The following is a 17,648-nucleotide window of genomic DNA, read 5'->3' as shown; positions in this document are numbered from 1 at the left end:
CGGGATCCCCGCCGCCCGGGATCCCCGCCTCCCGGGACGCGGGGGAGCACGGCCCAGCCCCGCGGGCGCCCCCGCCCCGCGCTCCTCCTCCGGGCGCCCGCGCACCTAGCGGCCGCTGGGTCCCACCCGGCGGCCGTGCCCGTCGCCGCCTCGCCGTCTAGTCTGTCTCCGTCTTCCCCAGGCTGAGCTGAGTCTCGGGCAGTCCCTCGACCCGTCGACCGCCGAGCCGCGCGTCCGCCCGTCTGTCCGCCCGTCCGTCCGTCCGTCCGTCCGCGCGGCGTCCCGGCGGGGCGCGATGAGCGGCGCCTGCACGAGCTACGTGAGCGCCGAGCAGGAGGAGGTGCGCGGCTTCAGCTGCCCGCCGCCCGGGGGCGAGGCGGCCGCCGTCTTCTGCTGCGGCTTCCGGGACCACAAGTACTGCTGCGACGACCCGCACAGCTTCTTCCCCTACGAGCACAGCTACATGTGGTGGCTCAGGTACCGGCCGGGGCCCCCACCCCTCCGGGCCCCCGTGCGCCGCGACCTCAGGCCCCACCCCAGCCCCGCCGAGCCTCGGCCCTCCACGGCCCCCCGTCCCCTCCACGGCCCCCGTCCCCCAGCTCCCTTCCTCCAACCCGGTCCCCATTCCACAATCCGTTCTACCACCACTTTCACCTCTTGGCTCTTTAGACATTCACACACGCTACCCCGTCCTCACCAGAAGCCCCTTCCCGAGTACTGCGCCCAGTCCACCTCCTCTCCTAAAGCCCCCCTGGAATCCCACATGCTGACCTCACGCAGAGCCTGGCCCCCCACCGGGCACGCACCCCACCCCAGCCTCACCCCTTGCCTTCTCTTTCTCATTCTGTCATAGTTTGAACACTAGTGTGTGCCCGGCCCTGTGGAAGGCACCCTGTTCTCAAGCTAAGACAGAAGACCTGGAGTTCATCTTGACATGGCGGCATACTGGGATGGCAATACAAGTATAATGCTTGGGTTTCCCCGGTTGTTTGGGACAAGGGTTATTTAGGCTAGCTCTAATGTTCCTGGGACCTAAGTGTGATAGGTTGTAGTCCCTTTGGGTTTCCAAAGGCTTTATTTCTCTCCCTAGTCCTTAGCCAGGAAAAATGGAGTGAGCCATCTCAATAGGGAATGGTTTTCCTGTCTCTAGAGGGATCTGGGAAGGGGCAACACGCTCTCAGGGTGGGAAGTTGAGACGGTATCACATGCTACTGAAACCTCTCACAGTCTCTCTTTTTGTCTGTCAAGTGAGGAGAATGACCAGCCATTGCCTTGAATTCTAAGGCAACTCTTATGCTACTGCAACTAAGGTAGTGGCAGTGACCCTTAACAAACATGACCTTTTTCTCTCTCGAGTGTTCCACCTGTAATTCTAAAAGACGTTCAGATAGCAACATTATCAGAGCTGGCCCATATGTGTCATATGAATTCATTTTCTACTCATCCACATCATCATTGATTTACTGTAGTCTTTGTGTTATGCCAGGCACTTGGAAAGACACTGGGGATACAAGCATCAATTATTCTTTGCCCCAGAGGAGCTCCTAGTCCATTTAGAGAGACACAACCTGAACTAAAGTAGAACAATGGGATATGTATTGCAGTCCCACTGTATGGAAGTGGAGATAAGGTGATGTCTATAGAGAAAGTGGGAGCACTTTAGTTCTGAACTTCCTTTTGAAGTACAGGGACGTGGGAGGCTGTGGGTCTACATAGAACCTGGTCCAAACCTCAGCTCTGTCTTACTAGCTGCATGGACTGGAGAAGTTATTTCATCTCTCGATCACTTTTCTCATCTTAAAAATAGGGACCTGTCACATGGAATTGTTGTAAGTATAATAATGCACATAATAATGCATATGTCAACTGACTAGTACATATAGTAGGCATTCAATAAAAGAATTCCCTTTCCTTATTCATAGGGCTAGGGGTAGTGTATAAAAGTGAATTTATCAAGATCTAGCAATATCATAGCATTCTGAAATTTTCAAGAGCATTACCTGGGACCAGCTAAGGTTTAGATGCTCTTATGTGATCACATCCTTGGAATATGTCTATTTTACAGATGGGAAGACTTCAGATAGATTATGTTGCTTATCTGGGCATGTCCTAGCAAGAAATGCAAAAGCTAGGAACAATACTCAGGCTTATCTGGCCTCAAGCTGGGGCTTGTCTTGTTCCAGGACCTTGTCTAAACTTACCATGGCCTTCTTATAACTTGATCTAGTCAGATCACTCAAAAAAAAAAATTCATTGGCTGTTGCCTTCTGAATGCTCTGCTGGTCCATGGAGACAGAGATGAGTAACTGTCTTAGCACCCAGGAGATACCCCTTCCTTCCACACTTCCAGGATCCCTCCTGTTACCATGGAAACCCTCTCTGCATGGAGTACTTCAATGTTTCAAATGTTTCAGGGAAGGATTGAATGCCACGATCTCTGAAGTCACTTCCTATGTCACTGTGACCCCCCCCCCAGGGCAGTTGGAAGGCTCTTTCCTTCTCAGCTCAAACATAATATGGTTCACAAAACCTCGCAGAAGGTGATGGGGCCAGGAAGGACAGAGAAGGTCCTCAGGGCATCTAGATAATCTGCTCTGAACCAGAAATACCTTTGTCCTCCCCAGCCTCATGATTCTGATGGAGCCCTGCCACTGCATGGTGGAGCCCTTAATTTTACTCTGAGTTCTGTTTGGTCTTTTATATAAAAGCTGGTCCTTGCAAACATGATACTGTCTGGGTAAGCTCTGTTTCCTTGGAGAGAGAATGTTTGAGTGGGATTTAAAAGCGAGACACTCTGTGGAGAAGCAGCTGGTACTCTTACACCAGCTGACCCACCTGCCTAACACTAGTCTCTGCCTTTTTTTTTTTTTCTGGGAAATAGCCACTTTATACGAGGGTAGAGTTGGTGATCAGGTACTGCATCTAATCCTTAGGGGTGCCTCGTGAGATAGGAAGCTTTCTAAATGAAGATCTAAATGAAGAGTAAAATGATTTCCCAGCTTACATGTGACAGAACCTGGATTCAAAACTAGAACTCGTCAGTGCCAAAGCTCAGATTCTTTTGTAGAGATCATAGTGGTTTTTCATTTGTTTATCATTTAGAGTGAGACCAGTGAAATCCTACAAGGCCAAATGTCCTTTCGAACCTTTTCTGAGACAGAGAACTCACCACCTCCTGAGGCAGTGTATCCCCATGAGATGAATGCGAGCATTTAAAATTCATCTTCTGCTAAGACCAGGATTTCCTCCTTAGTGTCTTCCCTCTGTCCCCAGCTATAAACACAGAGGTGAGTCCCCAGTTTCCAGGCAGAAAAAGCAGAAAGCACCTGCTTTTCTACCGACCTCTAATCTGGGACACACCCCACAGTCCTCTCACCCTTTCCACAAAAGCTACTTTTAGAGGCTCTTTTCTATCTAGATGCCCATAGATGTCCCTCCTAAAAGGTGGAATCCCCACCTGAGCATAGGTCTACCCATAATCCTGTGAACATTAAGTATACCTAAAACGAGAAAACAATGTTTAGCGCACTCGATGTGGAAACAACAGCAGAAATTAAAAAGAAAGAAATTATGGGAAATCAGTGTCTTAGTTTGGGTTCCCTGGAAGCACTAAAATATGAATTTGGTAGAAAATATTTTATATGGAAAATGATATCCCAGAAAACACTGGTAGGGTGGTGGGAAAGAGAGATGAGAATGAAAGAAGACAGAAATGGTGTCTTACCAAGCAAATTGAAGCAACATAATCAAAATGGAAACTGACAGCCAGTGTAGAATGAACCTTAGTTATCCCAGCTGAGGGCCAAGAAGCTGTGTTTATCACTTCAGTCATGGGTTGATAGGGAAAGGGAGACATTAGCCGGTACTTCTACCTCCTCTGTGTACAGACAGAACTTTTTCTGGGTCCAAGAAAGTCCTTAGGTAGAGATCCAGATGCTGACAACTAAATTCTGTCAAGAAGCTTCCATAATGGTAAGAGCTAAGAGGACACAGACAAGACAGTCACAGCCTGCACTATTCCCAGAGATAGCTTGTTAGTAAATTTGGCATATTTCCATCCCACATCACAAATAGAAAGATATGTACATAGCTACATTTACTTAGTTAGGTTGTGGTGAGAATATATTTAGTACTGTCTTGCTTTCACATAACATAACCTCATAAGTATTTATCCATGGGCTGGGAAGGTATCATAGTTGGTAGAGGGCTTGCCTGGCATTCCTGAAGCCATGGGTTTAATTTCTCTGTACCACATAAACAGGAGGGGCTGGAAGTGATACGATATCTCAAGTGGTGGAGAGCTCACCTTGAGCACAGAAAGGCTCCAGGACAGAACCAAGGCCCTGAGTCCAAGCCCCAAGAATGGCAATAAAATAAAATAAAATAATAAAAAAAATCCACGATTAGCTTGGCATGATGGTACACCCCTGTAATGCCAGCAGTTGGGAAGCCAAGGCAGGTGGACCATGAGTTTGAGGTCATTCTGGGCGATATAGCAAGACTTTGTCTCAAAAAAAGCCCCACAACATTATCCATAACTTAAGTATTCTATGAAAACATGTTTCGCTGGGTGTGGTGGCTCATACCTGTAATCCTAGCTACTCAGGAGGCTGAGATCTGAGGATCATGGTTCAAAGCCAGCCCGAGCACTAAAAAACATGAGAATCTTATCTCCAATTAATCACTAGAAAATGGGAAGTGGGACTGTGGCTCAAGGGTAGGGCCGTAGCCTTAAGCTGAAGAGCTCAGGGACTGGCCTAGAGTTCAAGCCCCATGACCCATTTAAAAAAAAAAAAGTTTCAATGGCTCTACTAATCCATTACAGTGATGTCCAACAACTCTTCAGAATCTCACTAATGTGACGGGGGTGTTTTTGTTTTGTATTATTTCTTTTGAAAGATGAGGTTAGACCAAGTTCTGCCTGTGGCTCTAAATTCCTGGGCCGAAGCAAGCTATCCTGCCACTCTGCCTGGCTGTAAGTGTTTTTTTGTTGTTTGTTTGTTTGGGTTTTTTTTTTTGTCAGTTGTGGGGCTTGAACTCTGGGCGCTGTCCCTGAGCTCTTCAGCTCAAGACTACCACCCTACTCCTTGAGCTACAGGGCCACTTCCCATTTTCTAGTGATTAATTGGAGATAAGAGTGGCACGTTCTTTAGTGGGTGGGCTGGCTTTGAACCATGATCCTCAGATCTCAGCCTCCTGAGTAGCTAAGATTAGAGGCATCAGCCACCCGGCCTGGCTCTGTCTTTTAGTGCAAAGTATCTGTCAGTTGGCTGTGAAGGAAATCTTAAAGAAATGGCAAGAGCAGAAGTCTGGTACTGAGTCAACGAAGAGCATAGACAAGAAATCTAGAGTAGGAATAGAAGGCAGGAAAGCATAAACAAAGCCTGGCTCCTACCACCCCTTCCTATCAGAGAATATCCCCAAGTACTTGAGACACAGTAGAGGTTCAACAGTGTTTCCCAACTGCTTACCTCATGTCACACAAAGAGAAAACAAAGTTGATTAAACATGGCCTGACTCCACCTTCAGAAGATCCATAAGGAATATGCTGAATACCTTCTATGTGCCAGGAATGTATTTCAACATTATGAATTCTCACTACTGCCTGGGAGGGTCTGTGTTTTGATCACTTTTATTTTTTCCATAAAAAAATGTTGACAATGGAAAGGTTCAATAATTTCAAGATTATAGGGTGCTTGCCTAGCATGCATGAAGCCCTGGGTTCGATTCCTTGGTACCACATATCAGAAAAAGTCAGAAGTGGTGCTGTGGCTCAATTGGTAGAGCTCTAGCCTTGAGAAAGCTCAAGGATAGTATCTGAGTTCAAGCCCCAGATCTGGAGGGTGTGGTTGGGGGAAGATATCACAGTGAGTCAGTTTCCAAGCTGGGTTTGAACTAGGTTAGTTTGAGTCCAAAGCCTGGGTTAAGTAATAACATACCAAGCTGATGTCCATTAGAGAATTGTTGTGTGTGATGGGGAAAACCCCACATATCCTGTATCAGAAGTACTGTATAGGAGGAAAAAGCCAAGGCTTCCTGCCTATGGTAAACACGTGAGGTTAGAGCATGAGGGGAAGCTGACCCTGCGTGTGGCCAGAAAGATCTTGTATTGAGTCTTTACCTTGAAGCTAAAAAGACTGCTGTTTTTGTTTGTTTGTTTGTTTGTTGCTGTCTATATCTCATAATTTGGGAGAGAGAAGTAAAGTCTGGAAGGCTTTAAAACCATCTCCAGCCAGGCTGTGGTGGCTCATGTCTGTATTCCTAGCTACTCAAGAGATTATGATCACCATTCGAAGCCAGTTCAAGCAGGAAAGTCTGTGGAACTCTTTTCTCCAATTAGCCACCAAAAAAAGCCAGAGTGGAGCTATGACCCAAGTGGTAAAGCACAGAAGTTCAGGGTTAGGTCTCAGGTTCTGAGTTCAAGCTCCAGGGCCAGTACCATCCCACCATCAACAACAACAAAAACCTCCAGTCCTTTGGGGTGAGAGGCTGAGGAAAGCTGGGAAGAAAAGCAAGATGAAAGGAAACACAACGTGAAAGCCAGCTCCAAGAGGTATTGACTAAACTATGTCACATTCTATACATAGTGAGTACTTGGCATATAATTGGCATTACTTCTCATACGTAGGCACAGAAAGCTCATTTAAGACAAGTAGGGCCAGAACCAAAAGTCAGCCTTGATTCCTACACGGTTCTCTAAGAGGCTACCTCCCAAAGCCCTCTTCACCCCAACACTCAGCCCCCTCGTGGTCTTCTCTCCCCAGTATCGGCGCTCTGGTGGGCCTCTCCATAGCAGCGATGGTTCTTCTGGCCTTTATTGTGACTGCCTGTGTGCTTTGTTACCTGTTCATCAGCTCAAAGCCCCGCACAAAGTTGGACCCCGGCTTAAGCTTACAGATGACAGGTAAGAGCAAGACTGCATGACTTCTTTGTACTGAGCAGCCTCACACCTTTCCTGAAGGGAGATAATTAGAAATGATGTTTGGAGCATTTCCTTCCGGAGTGTTCCTGGAAGACTGAGAAGAAGCAGCACATTCATCAGGAGGTTTATGATTTGAACATTTTCAAGGGCCCAGTGTTTATCTGAGTCCCTTAACGTAGTCAACACTTCATTTATTACACAAAGATGAATCCAGGTGGTAGATTTTCTGAGATGGTGTTTTAATTTAAGCCATAGGGAATACAAACGGATTTTAATGTTATCCCAAACAAAACAGACATTCATAAGACACATTTGCTGCTCTCTAAACTCAAGGTTATTCAGAAATTACAGGATATTTTTTGATAATCCATTGCTTTCACTACTTATCTACTTATAAGCAGAGACCATCTAGAGCCTCTAAAAGACAAAATCACGTATTTATAACCTTGTAGCACAGGAAATGTAGCTGGGAAGGGGGAGGGAGTTAAGCTGAGCAAATATTAGGAAGAGAGAAGGGCAAGGTGGGTGGCAGTCAAATCAGAGGAAGATAAGGCCATCATTCGCAGCCATCTAGCTGGACACTGGTGACTGATGCCTATAATCCTAGTGTTTATCTCAGGAGACTAAGATCTGAAGATCATAGTTTGAAGCCAGCCCTGGAAGTCCATGAGACTCTTATTTCCAGTTAACTACCCAAAAGTTGGAAGTAGAGCTGTGGCTTAGTGGTAGAACTATAGCCTTGAGCACCAAAGCTAGGAACAGTACCCAGGCCCTGAGTTCAAGTCCCACGATTGTTCCTCCCTTCCCCCCCAAAAAAGATTAATATTCTAACTTAACAATAAAAAGGAAACAAGTAATAGCCAACAAAACTTTCCTAGATGTTGACTTGTGTGGATGATGGGGTTGAGGTTGAACACTGAGAAATAGAGGTGATGCGAAGGGAGGAAGAATTCTTCTGGTTCTCTGTGGAATGAGGAATCCCTAGGAAGCTTTGCAGGGGAGGAGAAAAAGAAATCAGAATGTGAGGAACATATTGGTAAATTTAGCCAATCAGATTAAAAGCAAATTATATAGAAGACACCATACTTGAAATTAACAAACATGACGGAGGAAGAAAAATATATAATGTGTACATGTACATATCTACCTACCAACAGCACACAATTGATCTTATTCTCTGATCTTATATTTGCAAGCTTATCTGCTTGCTAAAGTGTAACCTCTAAATCAATATTTGAGGCACTATTAAGGTCATTTACAGATGTGGGCAGTGCAGAGGGCCAAAATATGTGAAGTACACACTTTCCAATTAACACTGACCATGGTGACATCCTGCCTTGTTGTTTTAGCTCTAAGCCTATAAACAAGTTCCTCTTCGCAGTCTGTTCAGTGTCATTTTCAAAAACAATTTCTGTGATTTTTTGTTGACAGTTTCACAGTTTAAATAGCTTCCTTGAGGGCCATGGATGTAGGTCAGAGTTAGAGTAATTGCCTAGCAAACACAAGGCTCTGGGTTTAATCCCTAGCACTGCAAACAACAATAACAATTGAGAATAAGGTATCCTATAAGCAGTGTTGAAGTTTTATCTGTCTACCATAAGAAAGCTTGTGTCTTGGAGAAAAACTGCTGTTGGCTATGAATTTGCTCTAAAATAAATCAATCGTATATACTAAACAAGGAATCTCTGAATGTCAATACACAAAAACAAGGTTGTGTACTGACTGACTGACAAAAGTATTATAATCAGAAATACACAGGAACTATGCTTCCTCTAGGAGCAGTGATTCAGTTAATTCAATGTTGATGATGACTTTCCAGAACATAACTAATGTGAATAAGGAACACTGTATAAAAAGCAAAACAGAATCGATATCCAGAATATTTAAAAGTACACTGTTGAACAAATCAGAAAAATGTACTCCATATACACAAATACTCAATACACATGGAAGTGTGCTCAATCTTCCTAATAACCAGAATGCCATTTAAGAATGATATTTCTGGGGCCTAGTGGTAGAGTGCTTGCCTAGCATGCATGAAGACCCAGATTTGATTCCTCGGTACCACATACACAGAAAAAAGCCAGAAGTGGTGCTGAGGCTCAAGTGGTAGAGCTCTAGCCTTGAGAAAGTCTCCAAGGACAGTGCTCAGGCCCTGAGCTCAAGCCCAGCACTAGCAAAAAAAAAAAAAAAAAAAAAAAAAGATATTTCTGCCAGGTGCTCAAGCCTCATGCTTGCAATCCTAGTTCAGGAGGCTGTGATCTGAGGATCGCTGTTCAAAGCCAGCCTAGGCAAGAAAATCTATAAGACTCTTATTTCCAGTTAACCACCAGAAAGCCAGAAAAAAGTCAGGGACAACACCCAGTCCCTGAGTTCAAGCCCCAACCCAACCAAAAAAACCATTCTTTTTAAAAACAATTCCAGAGCCTGAGGGTGGCCTACTGGTAGAGTACTTGCCTAACATGCATAAAGCCCTGGGTTTGAGTTCCCATAACCACATACACAGAAGTCAAAAGTGGTGTTATGGCTCAAGTGGTAGAGTGCTAGCCTTGAGAAAGCTCAAGGACAGTGCCCAGCCTCTGAGTTCAAGCCCCAGGACTGGCAAAAACAAAAACAATTTTACTGCCACAAGCCTAGAAATGGATCATACTAATAATGAGAAAATGAGTGTGGAAATGGATACTATCATATATGGATGATTCATCATTGTACAATGAAAACCAGGTCTCAAGGAGGTTGCATGACTTACCCAGTGACTCATAGCTTGTCAACCGTAGAACTGGAACCCAAACATGTGTCTTGGTCTTCAAATATTCTTTCCATTGTGCAAGGCCAGGACTCTCGAGAATCCATAGTGAATCCATGGATTCTCCATGGCCTGTGCTTCCCATCATGCCTTGCTGACTAAGAGGGCACACCAGTTAGCCTTGGCTCTGTGGATAGAAAGCCACCCTCCTGCTTTTCAGTGCTCAGTCACCCGCTATGTGGGACATCATGTCCCTATCATTATGTTCCATTCCAATTTTCTCACTATTAGTGTGATCTATTTCTATGCTTTTGCCAGTAGAATTGGTTTTTTTTTAAGGTATATCATTCTTCAGTGGCAATCTGGTGACTGGAACATCATTTTTGGCTTACTTTAAAAATGGAAAGTTCATTTCCTGACCTTTACTAAATGACAGCTTTGCTCAGTCTCAGCTCTAGTACCTTCTTCTCGATTGTGTTGGCTTCTCCTATCCTCTGCACCTAAGGCTTTAATCCAGGAGATTTATCTCCTCTTTTCATTTGAGACAATTTACAGGACAACCACATTATATTCCTCAGAGCTTTATCCTTTACAGACTTAAACAACTCTGTCTTCTGCCTTTTTCGTAAGTCCCACCTTACAGCAGGGGAAATGAATTCGATTTCTACAGACAATGAACTTATGTTGTTGGAAAGTCTGCCCAGACCTCTCAGACTTACGATCATTGCTTATGCATTGTGCTTGAGGTTTTTGTCTCTAAGTTAGGGAGCTAAGAGTAGGTAGGATGGACGATAGCCATGGCACAGTAGAAATGGAGAAGCAGTTCTCACACAGAAAGGATACTGTGACTTTCTATTCTTTTCCTTTCTTTTTTCCTACAGTGCTGAGGATCAAAATCAGAGCTTGAACATGCAAAGCACAAGTGTGTGTGTGTGTGTGTGTGTGTGTGTGTGTGTGTGTGTGTGTGTGTGTGTGTGTGTGTGTGCTGTACTGAGGCATGAACTCAGAGCTTTTACACTCTTGCCTGGCTTTTTCTACTCAACTCTGGCATTCTACCAAGTGAGCCACATCTTCACCTCACACCTCAACCTCTGAGCTTCATCTGTAACCCCAGTAACTTTCTTTCTCTAGGACTCTGTGAGGAGCTAGCTCTATCAGAAAGGTGAGCCCATACTGTTCGGCTAAGCACAGTGCCTGTGTAACCTGATCAACTACTTGGCAAGTAGTTATTATCAAAATATTTTTCAGGTAAGCTAAGTGAGGTGACTATAGAAATGATGTTCCAGGGCCGGGAGTTTGGCGTAGTGGTAAAGTGCTTGCCTAGCATGCACGAAGACCCGGGTTCGATTCCTTGGCACCACATCTATAGAAAAAAGCTGGAAGTGGTGCTGTGGCTCAAGGGTAGAGCTCTAGCCTTGAGAAAAAAAAGTCCAAGGACAGCGCTCAGGCCCTGAGTTCAAGCCCCACAACTAGCAAAAAAAAAAAAAAAAAAAGAAATGGTGTTCCAACCTAGATACATTTAACGAGACATTAATAAATCCGGAAAACATGAAAAGCATTTAAGGTTTTTAATCTATCATTCCCCTCTTGAAAACAGTTAATGACTTTGAAAACCATTAATTGACAGCTGTCACTCATAGGGCTCCTCAAAATCAAGTCTAATGGTTCTCACAGTACAGGTGGGAAAGGTGGAACCCACAGAGTGACAGTACTATGCCTGTGGTCACCAGACCAGTTAGTGGTCAAGCTTTTGCCTTGCAGGCCAACGGGCCTTTCTCTTTCTCTACAGTATGACTTCCACCACCCATCTCACTTTCCAGAGATTGCTCAATCATCCCCAATCTCCCTGCTTGTTAATTAACGATATTTGCAGATGACAACTATGAACCCCATATTTAAGTTCACAGGTACTATTCATGAGTTAATCTAAGCAGAAAAAATTCTGAGAACTTCAAGGTTGATTACCAAAGCCAGTTTCAAGTGCAGGATTGAGGACTCTGGGTAGGGAGCTGACCACAGGTTCCTGGAGAAAGGTATGAAAGCACATCTCTGGTTCTAATCTTGGTCTTCCTATTCTCATTATATGGTCTTAAGCAAGTATCTATTCTCTGGACCTCATTTTACTCTGTAAAATGTAAAGAATAATATCTACTACAATGTGTGCATGGTATAATAGTCTTAAACACTTTTTCTTTTCTTTTCTTTCTTTCTGTTTTTCCTTGCTGGTCTTAGGACTTGAACTCAGTACCTGGGCCCTGTCTTGTTTTTGTGTTCAAGTTTACCACTCTGGGGAAGGAATGGGGGAGGGAAATGGGGACAAAAACATGAGAAGGGCACTGGCAGAGCCTGTTCCTGGTGAACTGTGGATACAGCTGGAGGGTCAGGAACTGTTACCTTCCTTCCCCTTGGCATTAATACATTTAAGTTAATCCTTAAAAAAAATGAGAAGGGGTAGCAATGTTTGTTAAGTAATGCACCTTCTATCTGGCAAATATAATGTAACCCTTCTATTAATTACAATAAAAATATATTTTTAAAAAGATTACCACTCTGCAACATTGAGCCACAGCATTTTGGTAGTTAATTGGAAAAAAGTCTCACAGACTTTCCTGCCTGGGTTGGCTGGAACCACAGCCCTCAGCTCTCTGCCTCTTAAGTAGCTAGATTACATGTGTAAGCCACCAGTGCCTGGCTTGCAGATTTATGTGTGTATTTATGTGTGCAATACTGGGGCCTGAACTCACAGTCTTGTGTTCTTGCTTGGCTTTTTCTGCTCAGAGCTGGCACTCTACTACCACTTGTGCCATACTTCCATTTCTGCTGCTTTTTTCTGGTTGATTAGAGAAAAGGATCTCTCTAATTTTTTTTTTTTGCCAGTCCTGGGCTTAAGCTCTGGGCCTGAGCACTGTCCTTGGGCTTTCTCAAGGCTAGAGCTCTACCACTTGAGCCCCAGCACCACTTCCGGTTTCTTTTTTCTATGTATGTGGTACCGAGGAATCGAACCCGGGTCTTCATGCATGATAGGCAAGCACTCTACTACCGGTAGGCCAAACTGCCAGCCCTGGATCTCTCTAACTTTTATATTTGAGCAACTATGATTCTCAGATCTGAGGATCCTGAGTAGTTAAGATTACAAAGTATAAGCCATCAATCCCTGGCAAGTATGCAGAATTTGACCGTGATGCAAAAACAACTCAACTGGAAAAGGATAGTCTTTTCAATAGTGTTAGAACTGCACAGGAAGGGGCTGTGCTGCACACAAAACCATAGTACCTGTTATTTTGGGGTCCACTATTCTACCTGCTCTACCATACGAACCAGTAATCCTATACCTAGGTACTTACCTAGAGAAATTAAAAGTAAACCTGCATAAAAACATGTACATCAAATTTTATAACAGCTTTACTTGTACTAGACAAGAGCTGTAAACAAATGGGCAACTTAAGTGGGCAAATGATACAACCACCAGTCCAGTATCACACAGTCCTAAGAAAGGAATGCGCTCAATGCATGCACTGACTTGGGTGGATGTCAAAATGACTAGGCCAAGTGAAAAAGCCATCTCAAAAGGCTGCCTATTTCATAACTCCATTTATATAATACTACTGAAATAGCAAAATGAACGTCATAGAGACGAGGGTAGTGGTTACCACGCATTAGGTTGAATAGGAAGGTCTGACTGCAGTGGTAGAAGGCATTGGCCGCAAGTTTCGCAGCAGTGATGAGGACTTTATCCCGACCACAGTGGTAATGATTACAGAATCCTACACATATGACATAATTTCATAGTGCCATGCATTAAAAATTGCATATAAAAATTGGTAAGAATGAATAAGATCTATGGTTGGGTTTACCAATTTCTATCCATATCAGTCTCTTGGTTATACAAATGTTCTCCTTAAGGTTATATAAAATGCTATCATTGGGGCAGGAACACTGACTGCACCTCTGTGCTATTTTTATAACTTCTGGTGAGTCTCAGGTTACTTAAAAATAGGAAGCTCCGAGAAAAACAAATAAAAGGTGGGAAGTCCAAAAGCAGGATTGGCTGTAGGCATGGGTGTGCAGAGGTTCACAGCTCTGGGCCTGTGGCTGCACTCAGACTCTCTGCTCTGCCTTCTATCTTGGGCCGACCTTCTCCTCTGCTGACATTTGCTTGGTCGTAATGTAGCTACCACAGTCCCTGGAACTAAAGGCTTTTGTTCCCATCAGTCAGAAGGCATCAGAGGATGCCATCCCTTCCTTCAATGAGAAAGGAAAAGAACAAACGAAGTGAGTTTTACTTGATTACTGGACCACCTAAGGTCAATGCTCTGCATTGATTGTGCATTCATGTGGCAAAAGAACAAAATAACTTTATTGGTTTGGATCCTTTGAGCCCACTCCCGGTTAAGGCCAATCCTGCCCAAACTAGCTGTTGAAATGGGAAGATGAGGGATGGTTGTTGAGTAGCCAACTCTAGCTCTTCATCCTTCTTCAATGAGACTCTTCCCTTTGGTTTCCAAGGCACCATTCTTCCTGGAGAATCTCTATCAAGTGTCTTAAAGCATAGGAGTCTGCTGGGCAGAGAAGGCACAGAATGTTTTTCCAGGCAGAAAAACAGCACAAGAAAAAGCCCAGCAATATGATGGAAAGGACCCATTTAAGGATTCGTGAGAATCCTGGTGTGACAAAATGTTGAGTTCTTGACAAAGGAGAAGAAAATGGGCCAGTTCATGATGAGCCTTGATGTCACCTCAAGGATCATAGGTAATGGGAAGACACTGGAGGCTTTTAAGAAAGTACAGTAAAAAGAAGAGAATAAACAAGGACTTGAGAGAGGGGGGAAAAAAAGAAAATACTTAAAAAGTTCTCTCTGAGGGGTAACAATGTTCAAGAAGTAATGTACTCAATACCTTACAAATGTAACTGTAACCCCTCTATATATCACTGACAATAAAAATAAATACATAAAAATAAATAAAAGGTCTCTGGAGGTGAGGTACAATAACTGATGCCTAGAATCCCAGCCACTCCAGAGGCAGTAATTAGGAGGATCAAAGCTCAAGACTAGCCTAAGAAAAATGCTGGGAAAAAAAGTTGGGGAAGCCAGGTGCGACAGCTCATGTCTGTAATTCTAGCTATTCAGGAGGCTGAGATCTGAGGATCATGGTTCAAAGCCAGCCTGGGCAGTAAAGACTCAGAGACTCTTATCTCCAATTAATCACTAGAAAAGGGGAAGTAGTGCTGTGGCTCAGGGGTGGGATGGTAGCCTTGAGCTGAAGGGCTCAGGGACAGCGCTCAGGCCCAGAGTTCAAGCCCCAAGACCCACAAAAAAAAAAAAAAAAAAGAAAAAAAGTTGGGGACTGGGAGTGTGGCTTAGTGGTTGAGTGCTTGCCTAACATACACCAAGCCCTGGATTCCATTTTTTGGTACCACATACACAGAAAACGTCAGAAGTATAGCTATGGCTCAAGTGGTAGAGCCCTAGCCCTGAGAAAGCTCAAGAACAGTGCCCAGGCCCTGAGTTCAAGCCCTAGAACTGACAACAAAACAAAAACTAAAGGCAGTGAATTTAAGCCCTAATACCAGAAAAGATAATGCCAAATCACCCCAAATCTCAGTCTATTGTTCTATAGTTTAAGTGAACGTTCATTTCCCTATCTCTTTACTAACAATGGCCAGTGTTAAAGAAGCTGAACAACTTTCCATATCCTTATTGGCTGTCTTTTCTTTGCCCTTCCGCCACTCTCCTCAGCTTGAACTCAGGGCCTGGGCATCATCCTGGGGCTTGATCTCAGAGTCAGGTGCTGTCCCTGATGTCTAAATGCTTTGGCCCATGTCTGTCATCCCAGATAAGCAGGAAGGATTAATAGGAGGAATGTGGTTCGAGCTGGCCTGAGCACAAAATGTAAGACTCTACTTGAAAAATAATGAAAACAAAGAGTCCTGGGATGTGGCTCAAGTAAGGAAAGGGTCTGAATTCAAAATCTAGTATCACCAAAACGAGAAAGAGGAAAGCATAGGGAAGAAAAAGAAAGGTAAACAAAAAAGAAAGGAAAGGAAAGATCTCTGTGGCTACAGCATAGAGGATGCCTTGTGGGAGCCCAATAGCAGACTATTCCAGTGGTCTTGGTAGAAAAAGATGACAGCTTGACATAAGGCTATGGCCTTGAGGACAGACAGAAATGGGTAGAGGAGGCAGCTACTGAGAAGGTGAAATCAGAAGGACTTGGTAAAATTCTTGGCTTTGTCTCAGAGTGGAGGAGAAGGTGTAGGAAATGACTTGAAATTCCAGCTTAAACACTTGAGGTTTTTTTGGGGGGTGGGGGAAGAGGGGCAAGGTCCTAGGGTTTGAAGTCTGGGCCTAGATGCTGATTCTGAACTTTTTCTGCTCAAAGCTAGCACTCTACTGCTTGAACCACAGCTCTACATCTGGCTCTGTGTGTGTGTGTGTGTGTGTGTGTGTGTGTGTGTGTGTGTGTGTGTGTGTGTGTGTATGTGTGTGTTTGTGAGAGAGAGACAGAGAGAAATTAGAGATAAGCGTCTCAAGTATCTTTCTGCACCAGCTGGTCTTGAACTGAAAGCGATCCTCAGATCTCAGCCTCCTGAGTGGCTAGGATTACAGGCATGAGCCACTGGTGCCCAGCTACACAGTGGCTTTTTAATAGAGCCTGTCTCCTAGGGCTGTGGTGAAGGTCAACTCTTTATGTCCTGTACCCCCCTACAAATCTATAAAGTCCTGGGAAGAACACTGTTAGCTCTTAGGGCATGCTGTGGCTTGTTGTTAACAAGAATTCATTTTATAGGCTGGGAATGTAGTTTAGTGGTAGAGTGCTTACCTAGCATGCATGAAGCCCTGGGTTAGTTCCTCAGTACCACATAAACAAAAATAGCCAGAAATGGCACTGTGGCTCAAGTGATAGAGTGCTAGCCTTGAGCAAAAGAAGCTCAAGGACAGTGCCCAGGCCATGAGTTCAAGCCCCAGGACTGGCAGAAGAAAAAAGAAATGAAGGAAGGAAGGGAAGGAGAGAGGGAGGGAGGGAGAAAGGAAGGAAGAAAGGAAAAAAAGAGAATTCATTTTATGGATGAGGCAGCTAGGCACAAAGTGCTCTTTTTTTTTCTTTTTTTTTCTTTTTTTTTCTTTTTTTTTCTTTTTTTTTTTTTTCCAGTCCTGGGCTTGAGCTCAGGGCCTGAGCACTGTCCTTGGACTTTCTCAAGGCTAGAGCTCTACCACTTGAGCCTCAGCACCACTTCTGGCTTTTTTTTCTATATATGTGGTACCAAGGAATCGAACCGGGGTCTTCATGCATGCTAGGCAAGCACTTTAACCACTAGGCCAAACTCCTGGCCCCACAAAGTGCTCTTGAGGGGGTGTGGCCTTGGGGGGAAGAGGAATCTGCAGAGGAAGCCCCAACAGCTTGTTGTGTTTCAGGCCCCAAGGAGGTTCTACCAGGTCATCAAGGAACAAATACAGCTGTCACAATGGAGGTGCCTATGACGAAGCCTCTCAGACAGAGTTCCCCTTCCTTGAACCCATGACTGGAAAGCAAGGAGAGGTAGACCCTGGGATCTAAGCATGTCCTCCAGCAGTACTTCACGGCCACTGTGACTGTTCCAGTCAGCCCTGAGGAGGTAACTGTCCCCCAGGCTGCCGCCTGTGGACCAATCCTGTAAACATCCAATAAATATCTCTACATCATCCTTGCTGGAGTGTGTTTTAGTATGGAAGCAGGATTGGGGATGGTCAAAGGGACTTTGGAACCCAGTGGGGTACAGGAGGGCTTTTCTAGCAGAGGCATCCAAGTCCTGCTGTGGACCCAGCCATCCTATTCTGTTTGGCATGCTGCAGACCAAAGGAATTCTGCAGCATCTAAGTCTTCAGAAGAAGGGCCAATAACACTTCCTGTCAAAGAGAAGCCTGTGGGGACGCAGAGAGCACGGCTCCTAAGTGAGACGCCAGAGAACTGTCATTTCCTTTCTCTCTTCCCAGAGGAGCTG

General features: G+C 44.6%; 1 protein-coding gene across 1 annotated transcript; it reads left to right on the top strand.

The window, feature by feature from the left end:
* Window positions 1-295: 295 nt before the first annotated feature.
* Shisal2a (shisa like 2A) lies at window positions 296-17,335 on the top strand. Its single transcript, XM_090333748.1, is given in 3 exon segments — window positions 296-477; window positions 6,765-6,904; window positions 17,083-17,335. Coding segments are annotated over 3 exon segments (564 nt in total). The 3' UTR covers window positions 17,325-17,335.
* Window positions 17,336-17,648: the final 313 nt, after the last annotated feature.

The sequence above is a fragment of the Megascapheus bottae genome, chromosome 6 (assembly GCF_031878675.1).
Source record: "Megascapheus bottae isolate mThoBot1 chromosome 6, mThoBot2.hap1, whole genome shotgun sequence".
NCBI lineage: Eukaryota > Metazoa > Chordata > Mammalia > Rodentia > Geomyidae > Megascapheus > Megascapheus bottae.
Note: the sequence above shows the minus strand (reverse complement) of the source record. Positions and strands in the feature narration are given on the sequence as shown.